General features: G+C 30.4%; 3 protein-coding genes across 3 annotated transcripts; 2 read left to right on the forward strand and 1 right to left on the reverse strand.

Moving 5' to 3' along the window:
* Positions 1–1,062: 1,062 nt before the first annotated feature.
* On the forward strand, positions 1,063–3,354 carry LOC126775992 (torsin-like protein). The gene is made up of 6 exons (XM_050498243.1): positions 1,063–1,401; positions 1,469–1,740; positions 1,849–2,000; positions 2,317–2,462; positions 2,647–2,794; positions 2,945–3,354. The coding sequence occupies exons 1-6, from the start codon at positions 1,269–1,271 to the stop codon at positions 3,072–3,074; spliced, it is 981 nt and encodes a 326-aa protein (XP_050354200.1). The 5' UTR covers positions 1,063–1,268; the 3' UTR covers positions 3,075–3,354.
* Positions 3,355–3,359: 5 nt separating this feature from the next.
* On the reverse strand, positions 3,360–6,309 carry LOC126776012 (autophagy protein 5). The gene is made up of 5 exons (XM_050498266.1): positions 5,628–6,309; positions 5,261–5,466; positions 5,063–5,187; positions 3,699–3,899; positions 3,360–3,617 (listed from the first exon to the last, which is right to left on the reverse strand). The coding sequence occupies exons 1-5, from the start codon at positions 5,781–5,783 to the stop codon at positions 3,511–3,513; spliced, it is 795 nt and encodes a 264-aa protein (XP_050354223.1). The 5' UTR covers positions 5,784–6,309; the 3' UTR covers positions 3,360–3,510.
* Positions 6,310–6,600: 291 nt separating this feature from the next.
* Positions 6,601–8,268, forward strand: LOC126775766 (ribosomal RNA small subunit methyltransferase NEP1). The gene is made up of 3 exons (XM_050497857.1): positions 6,601–6,929; positions 7,265–7,508; positions 7,876–8,268. The coding sequence occupies exons 1-3, from the start codon at positions 6,786–6,788 to the stop codon at positions 8,196–8,198; spliced, it is 711 nt and encodes a 236-aa protein (XP_050353814.1). The 5' UTR covers positions 6,601–6,785; the 3' UTR covers positions 8,199–8,268.
* The last annotated feature ends 9,177 nt before the right edge of the window (positions 8,269–17,445 follow it).

Below are 17,445 nucleotides of genomic sequence, written 5' to 3' on the forward strand. Positions count from 1 at the left end.
AAGTATTTTACAACGATATAAATTATTATTAAGAACATTGTGTATAATTTTATTGAAATATAATATTTGAAACAAATTTTATATGTAAAATAATAATAATTTACTGGGAGGATATTATTATATAGTGCGCTAGTAGCTACGATAATTCAATAATGTTACCATCTTTTAATATTATGTATCAAAGTAGCTTTTTGCCTCTAACCTGTTGTTCACTTACTTCTTCTTAACTTCGCGCGTGCGGTTTTAGCGCATTTTTTTATCGTGAGATAAAAAAATCTAATAAGGGACATGCGGCAAGATAAATACACAGAGTACATAAGTACCAGCGGATATATATATGTATATCAGCTGGACTAGTCCTGATTGTATAACTATCAACATTTTTACATATCTCACTGCTTATAAAAAAAAATCAGGAATGGGATTTGAGCAAAAATTATCTATTAATAGTAATTAGAACACGTAAACTTTAGTCCTTAACCAACGAGTTCACAAGTATTACAAGCCATATTCAATAATGGGTTAATACTATATATAGACTTATAAAAAGATACCATTCAAAAAACCTCGTCAGGATCAGCAATCGCATCGGTTGATTTTTTAGTTGCGAACATCTCGTGGCGCGCTTGGGGGTAACATGTAAGCTATGACGGCAAATGGCATGGCACTCTCTTATGTCTTCATACCTGCCTCTGCCTATTTATAAAAATAAATGGGCGTTATGTTATACAAGTGTTATCATTTTAATTTACCTTTTTATTTTGATTTTATAATATTAAAGTAATAATGTAAAATTATTTCAATAATTGAAATTATTCATATTTAAATTAATTATATCATGAAGTGGCAACGGTTTATTAATGTACCTATTAAAAAATATGAAAAAAATATTTTACTCAAATACAATATTAATTAAACTTGATTTATGACATTTAATTATCGATATTATCGACGAACATCTTTATGTACACACTTTTGGATAATAGATATTTTATAGGATTTTTCTTTTTTAAGTGACTGAATGTATATTTGTCTTTTTCAGGACGAGATACTAAAGAAAAAAAAATATTTTGTAAATGTCAAAAATATCAATGTAGGTACTTGATACTCGCTACTTTTAAAATTTATCAAACAAAACAAAGAGAAATAATTATACGACATAATTAGACGACGAAAATAAAATCGATAAAATTTACGTCACACAAAACTTATAAAATAAACAATAATTTTTTTCTATTTGTGTCGTAAAAATAATAGTTTTTAAAATTATGTTATTAGAACTTGTATTTGGAGCTGCTGTTTTCGGGAGTAGCTGGCTTAAGTGGGATTCAATTAAATCAAATACAATATGTCGTTTCACAGAATGTTGCGATGTAAATCATGTTCCATTCGATATCGATAGTGAGTACATTAATTTTTAAATATATGAAAATTACCAACTCAGTACAAAATTAATAATCTTTTTCAGAACTTAGACAATCATTTTCACAGAAAATGTTTGGGCAACCTTTGGTAAATGAAATTTCCAATATACTTGAGGCTCATAAGAATTTATATAATAATAGTAAAGGAAGTAAAAAAGCCTTAGTTTTAAGCTTACATGGTTGGTCGGGTGTGGGAAAGAATTATGCTGCAACAATGATAGCTGAAGCTCTGTTTCAAAAAGGAATGCAAAGTAAATATGTAAAACTTTTTATGGGAAAAAAAGATTTTGATTGTTCTGATGTACATAAAACTCAGGTTAGCAATTTTTTTTAATTAATTTTACTAGTATTTTAATATATATATTTACTTATGAGGGGGTTATGAATAAGCAGGATTATTAACATAAGTTTATAAATGTTTCAGATTGATTTAATAAATAAGGTTAATGAGTTAGTAAGAAATTGTCCTGTATCATTGATCATATTTGATGAGATTCATGAAATGTGTCCATCTATTTTGGATTCTATAAAACCAATGCTAGATCATCACCATGCAGTGGATGGGGTTGATTACAGGTAAGTTTGTAAATGTTAATGTTTTTTGTTTTAACTCATAACAAGTATAATTATTGCATAATAACAATAGCTAAATACTGTACATTTTTGTACAATTATTATTCTGTCCACTACACACAAAATAGGTATCCATTAATTTTATGGGGAAATTAGTTTTAACAATAAATATAGAAAAATGTAAAGGCAAATTTATATTTTGTATTCATTATTAATATATTTGAATGAACTTTGTTTTTTTCTGAAATTCTTTGTAGTAAGTTACGTAACTTAACTTGCATTTTTTCTAATGCAACTTCAATGGTAAAAATATTTTCAGGAACACCATTTTCATTTTTATATCAAATATTGGAGGAAAAGAAATAGCATCTAACTTATTAGACTTATACAGCCAAGGTTTAAAACGAAATGAGGTTGACTTTCACAACTTTGAGCCCATAATAAGAAGAGCAGCATACAACACAGGTCAGTTCTCTTAGCATTCTTTTAAATAATTGTTATACTAGCAAACTAATTAATTCTCATTTTTCTTCTATAAGTATTAATTATTATTACATTATATTGTTAATTATTATATTTTTTATGAAACATTTAATAATTTTAAGTAGGTTTTGTTTTACCTTATCACAAAACTGCATTTTATTCTCAGGTGGATTTGAAAAATCCTCAACCATTGCACAGCATTTGATAGATCATTACATACCTTTTTTACCCTTGGAACAACATCACGTAGAAATGTGTGCATTAGCAGAGTTTCGGGCTCATAATATTTATCATCCCACTGAAGAAATGATGGCGTAAGTCAACTTAGTATCATATCAGTTTAATTTTGTTGACATGTCTCTACTGAATAAAAAATATATAACTAAATAAAGATTTCAATATAAAAGAAAAAGGGTATTTCAATATTTTAAGAATCTGTTTATTAATAATTTATTTTCTTTCAGAGATGCGCTATCTGTAATTACATATGGACCTACGGAAGAACAGCCCATTTTTGCCAATAATGGTTGTAAAAGGTTTACGAAGCAAATTCCTTATGTAATACTTAAACATAAGAGTAAAACTGAACTGTAATCATTTTAAATGTATTGTGAATATTATATATGTGATAATTTATGAAGTTGAATGTCAAACTTTATTTTTTAGGAACCTTAGATGTACCTGTTATTTATCATGTCAATAATTCCTTTGAAGGAATTAAAAATTTTTTATGGCTGTTGTGTAAACAACAACTTTTTTTAGATATTTTAATATTCTTTGTACTATTCAAGTTCTCTATGTATTATAAGACTTATTATATTAGTATAAAACTAATCACATTTTTCAAAAATGAGTGCTATTTGGAATAAAAACCGATAGTGCAGGAATGTAGTGATTTTATTAATAACTTGTCTCATAAGATTGCAGTTATAAATATATTTCTTAATTTACATAGCTCTACACGACAATTCTTGTATTTTCTTGATAAACTTTCCACTCTTATATGATTAAAATTAGGTAAACAATAAGCTTAGCACATGCAAATATGTAGAAAATTGTCAGGGTAGCTCATATGTTCTGAAAGCCACTGAAGTGGTGTGTCCAATGGGATAAGGATCCCATGTGTTCTAAGTTTAACTGTAAAAAAATGTAATGAATGTTTTTTTAAATAGTTACATAGTAATCTCAATATAGATAACTCTTTCAAAGAGAACTAACCGTCTGGTTTGTCAGGATATAATTCTGACAAAAGTTGTTGGATAATCTTACGACTTCCATCATTATTTTTGGGGCTTATTAATCTTTGACAGCAAATACCATCATCAGAATACATTCTAATTGGTATATGTTTAAAACCTTCATTGTCTCCATGTGATTCCATTAGTCTCCTGTTTATAGCCCAAAATTGGTCAAATTTATCTACAAAAGAATCATTTCATCAGATCATGAATAAAAAGTGTTGTAATAATATAAATCTATTATTTACTTATTTCCTTTTGTACAAAAATTTTTTTTTCTATGCTAATATAACAATATAGTAAGGAAACACTGAAGACGAAAGTGGTAATACAATCCTACTCTATTGTCATTATTGTCATTGTCATATTGAACTATATGTGTATGCACAGATTGTAAACTTTTATGTTAAATAATAACGATCAAGAATGCTTATTCTTGTGGATTGATCAATTAACACTTCAACTGCCAAGCCTATTTACTCATAATTAATCTAGGCAACGAACAATTTTTGACAAATAAACTCTTTCACTAGTCACATCCATCAATGCAATAAACATGTAGTGATGGCCTTATCCCTCTGCCCTAACTTAGTAACTACATTGTCCTTTGTTTAAGTGCTAGACACTATAAATTTATATTTAAATTTTTGGTATAATTATTTAAACTACAAAAAAAATAAACTAAATCATTTAATCTTAATAGATTTTTCTTATGTTATGACTAGATAAATAATTCCATTTATAGTTAGTTTACCAACCCTATTAGCTTGATTCATTGGAACAAGTGATGGAAGCTCTCGGCATTGTGTTTTATTATGTACAGTACAATAACAGCCTGTTAATGTCGCACTGCTGGGCTAAGGCTTCCTCTCCCTTTTTGAGGAGAAGGTTTAGGTTTCCTCACAATGTTTTCCTTCACCGTCAAGCACGGGATAAATTATAATCACAAATTAAGCACATGAAAATTCAGTAGTGCTTGCCGGTTTTGGACCCACGATCATCGGTTAAGATTCACAAATTGTGTAATATTATGTATAGTTACAACTCTCTGGACGAATATGCATAGTGTGGTGCATGGTAGTTAAATTGTTAATGGTCAATTCAAATTTAATATGTTTGTTAGATATTTACAGTAACAGCCTGTGAATGTCCCACTGTTGGAATAAGGCTTCCTCTCCTTTTTTTATGGAGAAGGTTTAGAGCTAATTCCACCATGTTGCTCCAATGCAGGTTGGTTGAATACACATGTGGCAGAATTTCAGTGAAATTAAGACACAGACAGGTTTCCTCACGATGTTTTCCTTCACTGTCAAGTATGAGATAGCTTTTTTGTTAGATATTTACCATTTTGCAATCCTAGCCATAACTGATTATGGTCTTTCTTTTGCATTGTTGACATTACTTGTCCTCTGTGTTTAAGCACATCAGCCTCTTTTACTGTAGACATGTAATGTGCTTCAACAATATCTCTGAAATGACAAATGTAATGATTTAATATAAAATATAAAACAAGACAGTTGTGACAAGCAAATAATGTCATACTTATTGGGGCAGCGTAGTAAAATATTTTCTGGAAACTTTGTAAAATGTACAGTTAAAGTCCAAGGCAGCTGAGGGTCGTTTCCACAAAACAGATCATAAAGAAAACCAATTGGATAGTGCCACTTTAGAGGCTGTCCATTATAGTCAAGCCACATCTCATTGTCAGCACTTTCTTGGGAAATATAACGTAAAAAGTGTCTTTTCATCTGAAATTAATAGGTTAAAAATTTATTTGCAACAAATAGTTTTATAATTAATATTTCCACTTTATTGTATTTTGATTCCCTAAATGTACAATAGATTTTTTAGGTGATTTTATTTTACTACTTTTATATCAAGTTATAAGTACACAAAAACAATGGAATACCTTATCAGTAACTAAGGGAAAATAGCTCAATCGTGGTACCATTACATAAAATGGGTCAGGCTGCTGGATTTCCATTATTTCTTCTTGGTGTAATTGAAAGCAGATTGGCAACTTCCCATCCCATATTTCTCGTAAAACTTCTCTATCGTTAGCCATGTTTATTGATTAAGAAAATCTTTAAACCTTTTAGCTAAATATGAGGTAATAATATATTACGTATGCTTACTAATCTATTATACCTCATTACAAAATAATTTATGTAATAACATGTTTTATTTAAATTTAAATGTATTAAATTCTACGTACGATTTACGTTTTGTAAAAAGGAACCTCAAATTTTATGACACTGACAAAAAATGTCATTATTGTTTTTCAATTTTCATTTTTTATAAACGGTAGATGTGAAAAGAAAAAAATAGACACTAGACGAATAAGGAACATATTAAGCTACAACTCTACAAGAACAATATGACTAACAAAATACACTTTGAACCACCGTGACTGTGCTGGCTTAGGCTAATCAGCTAACGGTAATGAACTGAGTTTCAATAAGACTGCGCTTACACGTTGGCCGGTAGCGCAATGTTCCTTCCAAATAGGCCATTTGATTGAGATGGCTGTTGTAATAGCCGCCAAATTACATTTTTATAACACACACGTACATACTATTAATTAAATGAGGGGTATCGCACTTTAATTTGCGCACTAGCTAATGCTTTTTAAAATACAAATAAATGATAGAACTTCAGTCTAGTAGCGGTAGCTAGTGAGACTAGAAACTATAGTCCTCATTAGAGGTTCAACATATTTTTTTGCAGAGAATAATATAATTACCAACACATATACATTAAAAATATTATTCAATTTATATTTTTTATTTGTCCTTATAATTATTTAAGTCTTAAGTTAATATAATTTATTATATTGCAGGACCTATGTAGTAACATTGACAGCAACTGTCAATCAGAGCAGTCAAATATATTTGTTTGTTTGAATTCTCTCAAACATACATTTTACATCAAAATACACGTGGTTTAGTTAACCAGTTACAATAAAACAAGTTAACAATAAATAAACGATTAAGTATTAAATAAGTTCAATTTTAGAAGTAAATAGTACATTCTCAAGGTTGTAAAGCAAAACGGTATTATTTTGATCATGGGTAAAAAGAGGAAACTTGGAACTAATAATGATGATTTTGAATTTGATCCGATTCCAAGGCATTTGGTTACATCGCATATCAAAAAGCAAGAGAAACGACTAATAGTTATTTTAGAAAATGCTCAGTTAGAAACAGTAAAGGTAAGATAATTATTTTCTTTCATTAGCATTTTGATAAATGTGTAACTACACTCTACTACAAAGCTTTACTGAGATTTTAAAAGCAAATAGAATACACATTTTATTTGGTTAGTGGTATAAATTATACACTACAATTTTATCGCACTATTTCCTAACACAATGTTTCTAGACCAAAGTGGCAGTTAATTTCCATTTATCCATTATTTCATCTTCAGAATCTTTAATTAGAAATTGTTTTATAAGTCTGTATTTATGTGTTATATACAAAACTCAATATTCATAGTATATTATAATATATAATCAATTAGTATAACTTCATGTTTTTGTGTTTTCAGTCTGGAAATAGCTTTGAGCTCTTAAACTGTGATGACCATGCCCATATTCTGAGGAAAAATGATAGAGATCCAGGTTCATGCCGGCCTGATATAGCACATCAGTCATTACTTATGTTAATGGATTCACCTTTAAATAGAGCGGGCTTGTTGCAAGTGTATATACATACAGAAAAAAATGTTTTAATTGAAATCAATCCACAAACAAGAATACCAAGAACATTTAAAAGATTTGCTGGTTTAATTGGTAAATAATTTCAAATAATTAAGTTATTTAATTCTTATTTTTGGTGTTGATTTTTAATAAACATAGCCTATAACAATGGCCATAAATATGGCTAATAGTTATTCGAAAGCCAAAAAGCCACTTAATTTAAACATACTATGCTTTTTAACTTTTACGTGGTGGTAGGCCTTGGTGCTACAGGCTTAAGAGACATAACATCTTAGTTACTGAGGTTGGGCACACATTGGTCATGTAAGGAATGGTTAATATTTCTTACAGCGCTAATATAGGCAGTGGTGACCATTATCATCAGGTAATCTATTTACTAGTCTGCCTACCTAATAAAATATAGATACTGTATTTTTAAAAACTCGTTTAATAATTTCAGTGCAACTTTTACACAAGTTTTCAATAAGAGCATCCGATGGCCCAATGAAGTTATTGAAAGTTATCAAAAACCCTATTACATCACATTTGCCCGTTGGTGCTAAGAAACTAACCATGTCATTCAGTTCAAAATTTGTGAAGAATTGCCGAGAATTAGTGCCTAAAGACGAACCTATTGTATTAGTAATTGGTGCTATGGCTCACGGTAAAGTAGAGGTAGATTATTCAGAAGATGTCATCTCTATCAGCAATTATCCACTATCAGCTGCTTTAACTTGTGCAAAGTTGTGTTCGGCCTTTGAAGAAGTTTGGGAAGTTGTTTAAAGACAAATATGGTATTACATATATAATAATAATTATTATTATTATTAAAAACTTATTAAATACAGTCAAATTATTCTATTTTTTCTTACGTAAAATATACCTCTCTGTATTACATTATTAGAGAAATGCTAAAAAAACTTGTTTACTTGTTTGTGTTGTTTGCTTGTAATTTGTAAACTTTTCCTATCAATTTTAAGCACTTATTGGCCCCAATGACAGGAGCTTTCCGAATATGCCACCTCCCTTGATGGCTAGGGATCTGGTAAGCAAATTTTATTTTTATATTTTTATTATTATGATTTGCTTGTGCTTCACACATTATTAATAGTGAAGTTTGTGTCTTAAAAAAAAGAGCCACATATTCCGTTTTTTTGAAAATGACACTTGCGCAAAGCATTTGACAAAAATTCCATTCCTTAAAAATATACCAAAATCTCTGACAGTTTTTGTTTTGGTTACCTGTGATTTATTACTAATCTGTTTTTACACAATTCAATTCATGAGCAAACGACTTACTAGCTTTTTTACTAGTTTTTTTTTACATTATCAAAACTATCGCTCGCAATAATGTAGAGCCCTGGATGTCAGCCTTATGAATTTTTCTTTTTAGGATGAGTTTAATCATCAATCTCAGAGGCATGAGTAAATAATTAGTACCTTTTTTATTTTTAAAAAGAAGCCTTTTATAAATGGACTATATCGATTTATATTGATCAAAACTATCAATGGTAAAGATATAAAACATGAGCAATTCATATATGAAAATGCTAGCCACTAATGACTTCACACTAAAGTAAAAAGCGACATAGTCACTTTTGTAACAAAGAGGTGAAGCAGGTGGCTGGACGCTAGTATCAATAGTAGCAGTAGCCTAAAGTGGTAGTTTTATAGAACCTTTCACTCGAGGAAAGCTTGTTTCGCTAAAAGCTTTCAACTTAAGCTTTCAGGTTGAGGTTTTCGAAGTGTTTTTCTTCAGATAGTATAATATTATAATTATCGTCATAATTTAAAGTTTTTATTTTTTTAAAGTTTCTATCGATTTATTTATTAATTTTATTTTAAAAAGACTGTACATAAAGTACACAATAATAATCAAAATTTATTCAATAGACAATAAATGATCTGTATTTTATAAATGCGTTTAATATTGAAATATTTTTGAAGTATTGTGTTTTCACTCTATACACTAATAGATGGCGCTGAATGTTTTTCACTCGTGCGATGAATGTATGATTATTACATTTTATTGAAATTACATTGCATATTGTATAATTATCTTAATTATATGAGAGATTAGGTTTGTTTGATAATTTTGCGTAAAGCAAAAACAAATAACAAATATTATCTATTATATATTGCTGAGAGTATAGAAATAGCCTAAGAAATTAGCAAATATATAAATAGATGTTCCTTCTGAGAAACGTGATTGCAAAAATGTGAACTATAAGCAATGATAATTGGTTTTTTTAATTTTATTTGTAAGATATCTGATCAGTATGAAATGCCAAAACAGTAGGTAAGCCGTAGGTAAAAGCTAGTATTACAAGGAATGTAATGTGTAGTAAAATTGACTGTGTCAATAACGAATAAGGTTAATTTAAATGTCAGGTGCTTTTAACTACATTTTGTACACAGTTATAGCCCTTGGAGTCCAGGGGATTTATTAAAATTTAGATAAGACTGAAGCAAATGTAAAATAAAACTAGTTGTCAAGGAATCCGCTTTTTATAAATATATTGATTATTGATAATAAATAATATTGAATAATATAAGTAAAAAAGTAGGCAAAGATTTTTTTTAAGAATTTATTAATAATTACATAAATTGTACTACTAACCCTAATTAAAATATATTTGAAATATACCTACCATTCTCTACGATTACGTTTTTATTATGTGTATCTTGAATTTCAAGAATACTCTATTATCTCTACTACTACAAGATCTATAATTATTCAATTATAATAATTGCATTCAACCACTTTATTTTCTCTTACCCGATTTGATTGCCATCTTTTCACCATCCATTCATGCCATCGATCCCATTTTTAATGGAATCGATATAATTTCACAGGATCTTTGACCACCAAACCATCCAATCATTAGGCAAATTAACCAGCTCTTCGATGTATAAAAGTAGGCTTGTGCCTAGTTTTTCAAATATAATTACCTACCTATTTGCAAAACTTTTGTGATTAGAGCTTCAAGTGTACTTACTAGTATTCGAATTATTTGCAATCTTCTTCTTTCTTTGTTCAAACCCTCTTCCCAGTTCAGCTGGGGTCGGGTCTCCTTGTACATCTGCGCCAGAGAGCTCTGTTCTGGGTTGTCTGTGTACTCAGATTCTCTTTCTGGGCCTCTTTTTGTATGTTTGACCACCATTCGAATTATTTATATATCGTTTTTGAATAACTTAGTAATTATAATGTCGGGCTTACGATTAGATTAAATTGCAGAAGAAAATGTTTTGCCCAATCAATTGCAAATATGAGATTAAGTGATTTTTTTTTAGTATAGGTAGGCAGACGAGCATATAGGCCACCTGATGGTAAGTGGTCACCAACGCCCATAGACATTGGCCTTGTAAGGAAAAAATAAACCATCGTTTACTTCGCCAATGCGCCACCAACCTTGGGAACTAAGGTGTTATGTCCCATGTGCCTGTAATTACTGCTGTGGTACCTACCCAGACAAGCTTGGACAGGAACCGAGTAATAATTATTGCTATACTAGTAATATAAGAACCGTTAAGCGACAAAGTAAAAAAAGACGGTAGAGGTAGATGATCAGCGTAAAGATCTGTGGATTTTTTTTCCGACGATAAATTATATATCATTGCATTATATATTAATATAACATACACTCTATTTATATCGTGATACTATAAGCTGTTATAATATGAAAGTTCAAGCGGAAATAAAACAAAGAATAAAACTCAAATTTTATAATACTCTGAAATATATTTCTCAAAAATAAACACAATAAGTGTTTGTTAAGGTTGCTTCGAAGAAAGGCAAATTATAGAATACATTTTAAAAGCTTGTTAGGATAAAGATACGACGGCACATTCTTTTAGTATTCGCCGAATATAAGCAAAAAATCGCGGTCCCCTCGCTGTGGCGGAAACGTCGCGACATCCGCCAAATTAGTAACAGCCGTCTTCTAAATGATACTCTCAAGTCTCACGACGCTACAAATTTCCAATTAGTAAGAGCAAGAATGCTGACCACATTTTAAGGAGTTTTATTTCCTTGAATGTAGAAATACTCTTAAAGCTTCGATCCAATCAAAATTATTTTCTTCGAACTAAGAGGGTCTTGAAAGTTGCACCAGGTGCTGAAACAGCAGAGTTACGCTATTATTTGTTTATGTTTTTACAGCTTGGAAAGGACAACTTGTTATAATCATGCATTAAAAGCGGATGCCATCAACAAACGAGTGCTTGTGTAGCTCATGTCTAGATTCCCAACAACATGCCATAAATGGCTTATGGTCTTACTCTAAACCAATTAGTTCCACGTTAATAATAAACAACGAAGTCTTATTCACCTTCACAATAGTTGTTTTATTTAGGAACCTATCATATGCCAGCTATTTTATTATACTATCCTATCCTATCATAGCTATTTTATTAAAAAAAGTTGTTTTTTTTTTTAATAATAAACGTTAACCCTCTACTCTACATATATAAATGCAATAGTTTTACTAAGCTACAAATTATGTCACAAAGTACAATATTTATTGTTTAATTACCTACATAAGTAAAATCATTTGGTTTAAGTTTATTCGATATAACTTAGTTGGTTAAAACATATTCTAAAAAAATATATCACATTTTTTTAAATAATATCGTGAGCTCTATCCTTTGTAAAACGGTAACGCGTTTAATTATATGTTTACAAGTTTAGTTGTATATCTGTTTACTCTACATGTGAGTGTTGCCGGTGGCGGTTGCTGGTAATTGAAGATATATCATATACCTATCTGTATAGATATCTAGGCTATAAAAATACCTATGCCTGCGTCAACGCAGTAGAGGTGGCGTGATGTATGACTAATAAGTACTTTAGCGCAACTAGCGACTTAACTCTTGACTAATAGTGCATAATTATATTATGTAGAAACCTTTTTATAATAAAATTAATATTGTTAAAACAAATTAGGTTTTACGTAGGAACTTTTAAAACACGTTTTCATGTGTTAAACTACTTTTTCTTCATTGAATTATCAGAAATAATATTAGATATTATTTCGTAAGTATGTTATTGTTATTATATATTACTTATTTATTAAGTAGTATATTACATTATTATGCTAGTGTTTTTTTACTAAGATACAAATACCTACATTAGGTAAATTCCATGCCATATTACTTTTTCAAAATTACATTCATAAAGAAGTGTACAACGATAAGTTAGTTACAAACTACAAACAGTAGCGTGCGATTTCATTGTGTATATACCGGATTAATTTTGTAATCGGCTATCCTTAGTCGGAGGTGGCAAGGCGGGCGCCGGGCGGGATGCACGCGATTATTGTATGCAGATAAAGCGCGCGCACATTGTGCTCCTACGAGGTACACCCGCCATATTGAGATTCTGGAAATGTGTGTGGAAGAGCGCTCTAACAATAATATCTCAGTATGAACGTATAGCATAAACAGAATGTGTACGATTTTAACCTTTAAGCGCAAATGCGACATACAAGAACGTGCAAAGCGTTGAGTTGAGCGAACCAGACGCAGCGGCGGCAGCCTCGTGCGCCGCGCCGCGCGGCCAGACCGTTCGGCGCCTGCGCTCACAAAGGGCTCATTGTATTCCATACCGCCCATTTCTATAGAAAGGTCCCTAGCTTTTTTTAAGAAATTCCCAATGCCAGAATGACATCAAACAATGGGTTTCCGTCCTTTTATTGGCACCTTATTTTTTGTAGGCAGTTAAACGGACCTGCCTAAAGTTCCAAAAAAATCTCAACCTGTTTGGACGCTTGTGAAGATTTTGTGCTATTTTTATGTATATTGCATGCAATCCATCCATTTATAAACTTCTATTATTTTAAATTTCCTTCTGTTAAATTTTCTATTTATGATGTACGTAATCATTTTTAATCAATTTATTGATTTATTTATTTAATTCATATTCGTTAATACAGAAGTGACTAATGAAAGTACCTGCTTGAATTGTTATCGTTATTGTTGCTGTTTTTTTATAAACTAAATATAACATAATATAAGTTATATACTTATATTTCTTATTTAAAAATAGAATAATAACTATAACTTATTAGTAAATAAGTTTGTATGCATAATATTAAGTGAAACACTGTGATTGGTTATAATTATTAGATATTTCATTTAACTATTATAGATGTATGATCCTATATAACTTTTATGAATTAAAGTTCTTGGAAAATTTGATGTGCTGGTGTTTGTAACTACACGTAGGTATCTTGACAAGCGAGTTCCGTGTGTTAGGCGCGGCAGGCGGCAGACGCCCACGGTCGGGCGCGGTCAAACAGGTTTCCTCTCACCATTGCCACCGCTGCCCGCGCGCTGCTTGACCCAAACTCTTGTCTCGCCAGAACACCATCCATACAAATAACCGACGCTTAGCTTAAGATCAACGATTCGATTTTCGATTAAAATACAAAACGTTTAACCATATAATCTAAATAAAATAACTCGTAATCGTACCTATAGATACATTTTCGACTTCTCAAATATTCATGTTATATTAACAACATATTATACAAATACCAGTGGTTGATCATTGAAACATAAATCATTAAATTGTACCCATGTAAATACAAGTTGAGAAGTAGTAATACTAGGGTTCACAGTAGTATATGATTCAATATAACTTTCAATACGGACTGTAATTGGAATTTTCCCACGTTATAGGTATACGTGTGCGCTACAGTTTGGACTTTAGTGGTACTTTATTTGTATGATGTCAACGTAGCGTAATGTTATCTACATCCGCCTGGGGCGTTGGGGTCTTGTCCGATGACTCCGCTACTGCGTTATACATTTTATATATTTTTCGGAATCCATATGAAAACAAGAAATTGTTCGTATATCTACTTATTTCTTAACGAAAAGTGTATTAGATTAGATAAGACGAGTCATGAAGGACATTGGTAATTTTATAAATAACAAGAAATATCGAGTGTATTATAGATATGATTCATATTTGGTTGCAATTCTTAAACAAATTTATGTTAACGTAATATTAAAGCAGATCCGGCGGAGAAGTGAAACCCAAATAGAATGTTCATAAATAGACGGCCGTGGTCCGCTGGCTAGGCGCCACCGGGCGCCCGCGCAAGTTGCACAATGCATGGCAACTACATGCAGTTCTGATGCCTACTACTTATTTTATATACTCATACATACACTACATTTATTTGGTTACCATTACTAATATACTGGATATTTCTTAAAATGGTATCTTGAGTCTAATTGCTGATGCTTTTTATCATAAGGTAAGCGTAAAATTAAATATGAAATTCATAAAAGTAATTCTTATCCCGTATCCCTTCGCTATATGTATTTTAATCTATTTATGAATGGCTCTAGAGTGAAAGTACAACTGGCACAATGTGAAATTTGCCTATTGACAAAACTAGTTCCTGTCTCGTTCCTGCATACAGTATAGTAGTAAGTATTGAGAGTGAATGAATGGTAAGTCTAGTACTAACTGAATTATGAAGCCCCTTTTTTAAATAATGTATATAATATATAAAATTCTCAAAATAAATAATTTAATGTATGGGAAATTAAAATATAATAATGTTCATAATCATATGAATAATATTGAAGTAAATACTTACTAGCTAGATTAAAATTTTTCCATTGCAACTTTACTGTTATCAACTTAATGTAATCGATATTAATTTATTACTTAACATCTGGTTGGGCGCGATTATTATATCTGACGTTTAGGTATTTTATTCTAAGCTTAGTTATGTTTAGATTATAACTTCTATACAAAATATATACCTGATCATAAATAAGATTTTGTTATAACAGCCCCTGGTGGTTGATACCTCCATCAAACTACCTAATAATTACTTAAATTGTGATGTGTTGATTGTCTTACATTTATTGTAATTTAAAGTATCTTGAAATAAATAAATTAAATGAATTTCAAGTTATAAAAATATGATTTTAATGATCATTACTAAAAAACATAAATAATGTATTAAATAGTTGAAAACGCGCGAAGCAGCACGTAGGCGCCTTCGTCCTTAACTCGACGAGATATGAAATCAGCAATACTGATACTGCACACGCATAACTTGCGCATAATATTATTTGTGCAAGTGACTGCCTATATTGTTTATTCATGAAACGTACTCACACGTGCGATCAACGAACTGCGTGATATAACAGAACATTACTAACGCACACTCGCAAAATTATTATCAAATGTGTGATATGAATGTATTCGATACAAGATGATCGAATACTTTCGCAGATTATTACTCGTTGTTCCATATTAGAGGTATATAATGTATACATAATATATGAAATTATTAAAAAGGCAATATATTACATATTTATAAGTTATTTAGGTACCATAGGCTATCTGAAAGTGACGATAATAAAACTCTATCTTTCTTCAATACTATATTCGGAGATGACGTGATTGTATGGCCCCACTTCGCTTATGTTTGATGATAAACATCTACTTATTTTTAATCAAGTTTACCATATATAAGTATAGATACATTTATTGCTTTCTATGTTATTAATTTATTAATTGATAATAAGAAGTTTCTGTTTTTATCCAATGCTACTTGTTACTATTATTATTAAGCATAATATAATTAAATAATATTTTAGTAACAATAGTCAGACATAACAAAAGTTACTTCAACAACATTACAATGCGTGACTAGAATAACAGTAAAAAAAAATAATAATATATACGTATATATAATTATTTATCACATTAGAATCAGAATATACATTTTGGATCTGGTTTAAAGCTATTCCGATAATTAACTCGGCGTGGGTCGGGCTGCGTTGTTGAGTAACGGTTGTTGGGCGCCAGCCCGCGTTTGCTGCTACTTGTCTCCACGCATTTGACGCATTTTAACACGTAAGCAGGTACTTATAATCAGTAACATTAACGATCAATACTGATTTTTTTAATTGACTTTCTTCAAATAATCGGTTAAAAATATGTATATTATGTATAGTTATCTAATAACGTGTTCAATTGCTTAACGTTTTATACAAATTAAAAAAACTACAATCACGGTTATTTATTTTACTTATAAAATCCAAAAAACAACTTTTCGCAAATCTGTTAAAATTTTCTCAGTATAAGTCGTAGAAAGCTTAATTTGTAGTAACGATTAAGGCGAGTCGTATCGCCTACAACAGAGAGTGGTGGCGGCAGGTGAGGTGAGATGACTATAAACCGGTTGTTGCGAGAGCCACCACGTGGATGGTATAATAATCGCTCGAAATCATTACATTTTTAAATATCCACATTAAGAATATGAGATTTTACAAAATTTTTTACAATTTTTTATTATTCTATATCATTTCATTGTATAATTTTAACTTTTTCTAAAATGATTTACCACTATAAAAAATATTTTGTATATATATTACTTAATAAACATTAGTGCCCTTTATTATTATTATTGCCCTTAAGCTTCTGTTTAACCAAGAAATGGGTAAAATTAGAAAATTTTATAAATGCTGTGAAAATAGCTCTACTTATCAAAATAAATAGCAACTTAATGTTTTTTAAATGTAAATGTAAAGTAAACATTTTGTGACGAGTGGGGTGCAAGTTGCTAATAATACTCTTCAAATTTTATTTTATTTAAAATATACAAAGTTTCTTAGTATTTTTTCTAAGCTATTACAAAATATTTATTTTAGGGATAAAGATTTAAAAAACTAAGACAGTTGGAATTTGACGCCAGCGCCTTAAGGATCATTACATTTCCCAAGAAACTCATATCAATGCTACGATCTCGGGAGATATACGGCCGAGTTGAAACTGGTCCCCATTTGGGTGACGTTTAAACGCACGTGTGCTTCACACTTAGCCTCTATTACCTCTCCTGAGATTTCAAGTTCGTACGATTTTCAGTTTTATAAACAGTACATTAGAACCAAGTTCCTATATTTGATTTTCACTAACCGTCATTATTGATATACGTCGGTCACGAGTGAAGTATGTACCTACTTGTTTGTAAAACCTTTTCTATTTTAGATCTTATAG

Source organism: Nymphalis io, chromosome 2 (genome assembly GCF_905147045.1).
Source record: "Nymphalis io chromosome 2, ilAglIoxx1.1, whole genome shotgun sequence".
Classification (NCBI taxonomy): domain Eukaryota; kingdom Metazoa; phylum Arthropoda; class Insecta; order Lepidoptera; family Nymphalidae; genus Nymphalis; species Nymphalis io.

Excerpts from the sequence above, each read along its gene's own strand:
- LOC126775992 (XM_050498243.1), top strand. The coding sequence starts at position 1,269 with ATGTTATTAGAACTTGTATTTGGAGCTGCTGTTTTCGGGAGTAGCTGG. Across the intron at positions 1,402-1,468 it reads TGTTCCATTCGATATCGATA|AACTTAGACAATCATTTTCA; the intron begins GTGAGTACATTA and ends AATCTTTTTCAG. Across the intron at positions 1,741-1,848 it reads CTGATGTACATAAAACTCAG|ATTGATTTAATAAATAAGGT; the intron begins GTTAGCAATTTT and ends TAAATGTTTCAG.
- LOC126776012 (XM_050498266.1), bottom strand. The coding sequence starts at position 5,783 with ATGGCTAACGATAGAGAAGTTTTACGAGAAATATGGGATGGGAAGTTG. Across the intron at positions 5,188-5,260 it reads TTACTACGCTGCCCCAATAA|AGATATTGTTGAAGCACATT; the intron begins GTATGACATTAT and ends TTGTCATTTCAG. Across the intron at positions 3,618-3,698 it reads ATATCCTGACAAACCAGACG|TTAAACTTAGAACACATGGG; the intron begins GTTAGTTCTCTT and ends ATTTTTTTACAG.
- LOC126775766 (XM_050497857.1), top strand. The coding sequence starts at position 6,786 with ATGGGTAAAAAGAGGAAACTTGGAACTAATAATGATGATTTTGAATTT. Across the intron at positions 6,930-7,264 it reads CTCAGTTAGAAACAGTAAAG|TCTGGAAATAGCTTTGAGCT; the intron begins GTAAGATAATTA and ends TTGTGTTTTCAG. Across the intron at positions 7,509-7,875 it reads AAGATTTGCTGGTTTAATTG|TGCAACTTTTACACAAGTTT; the intron begins GTAAATAATTTC and ends TAATAATTTCAG.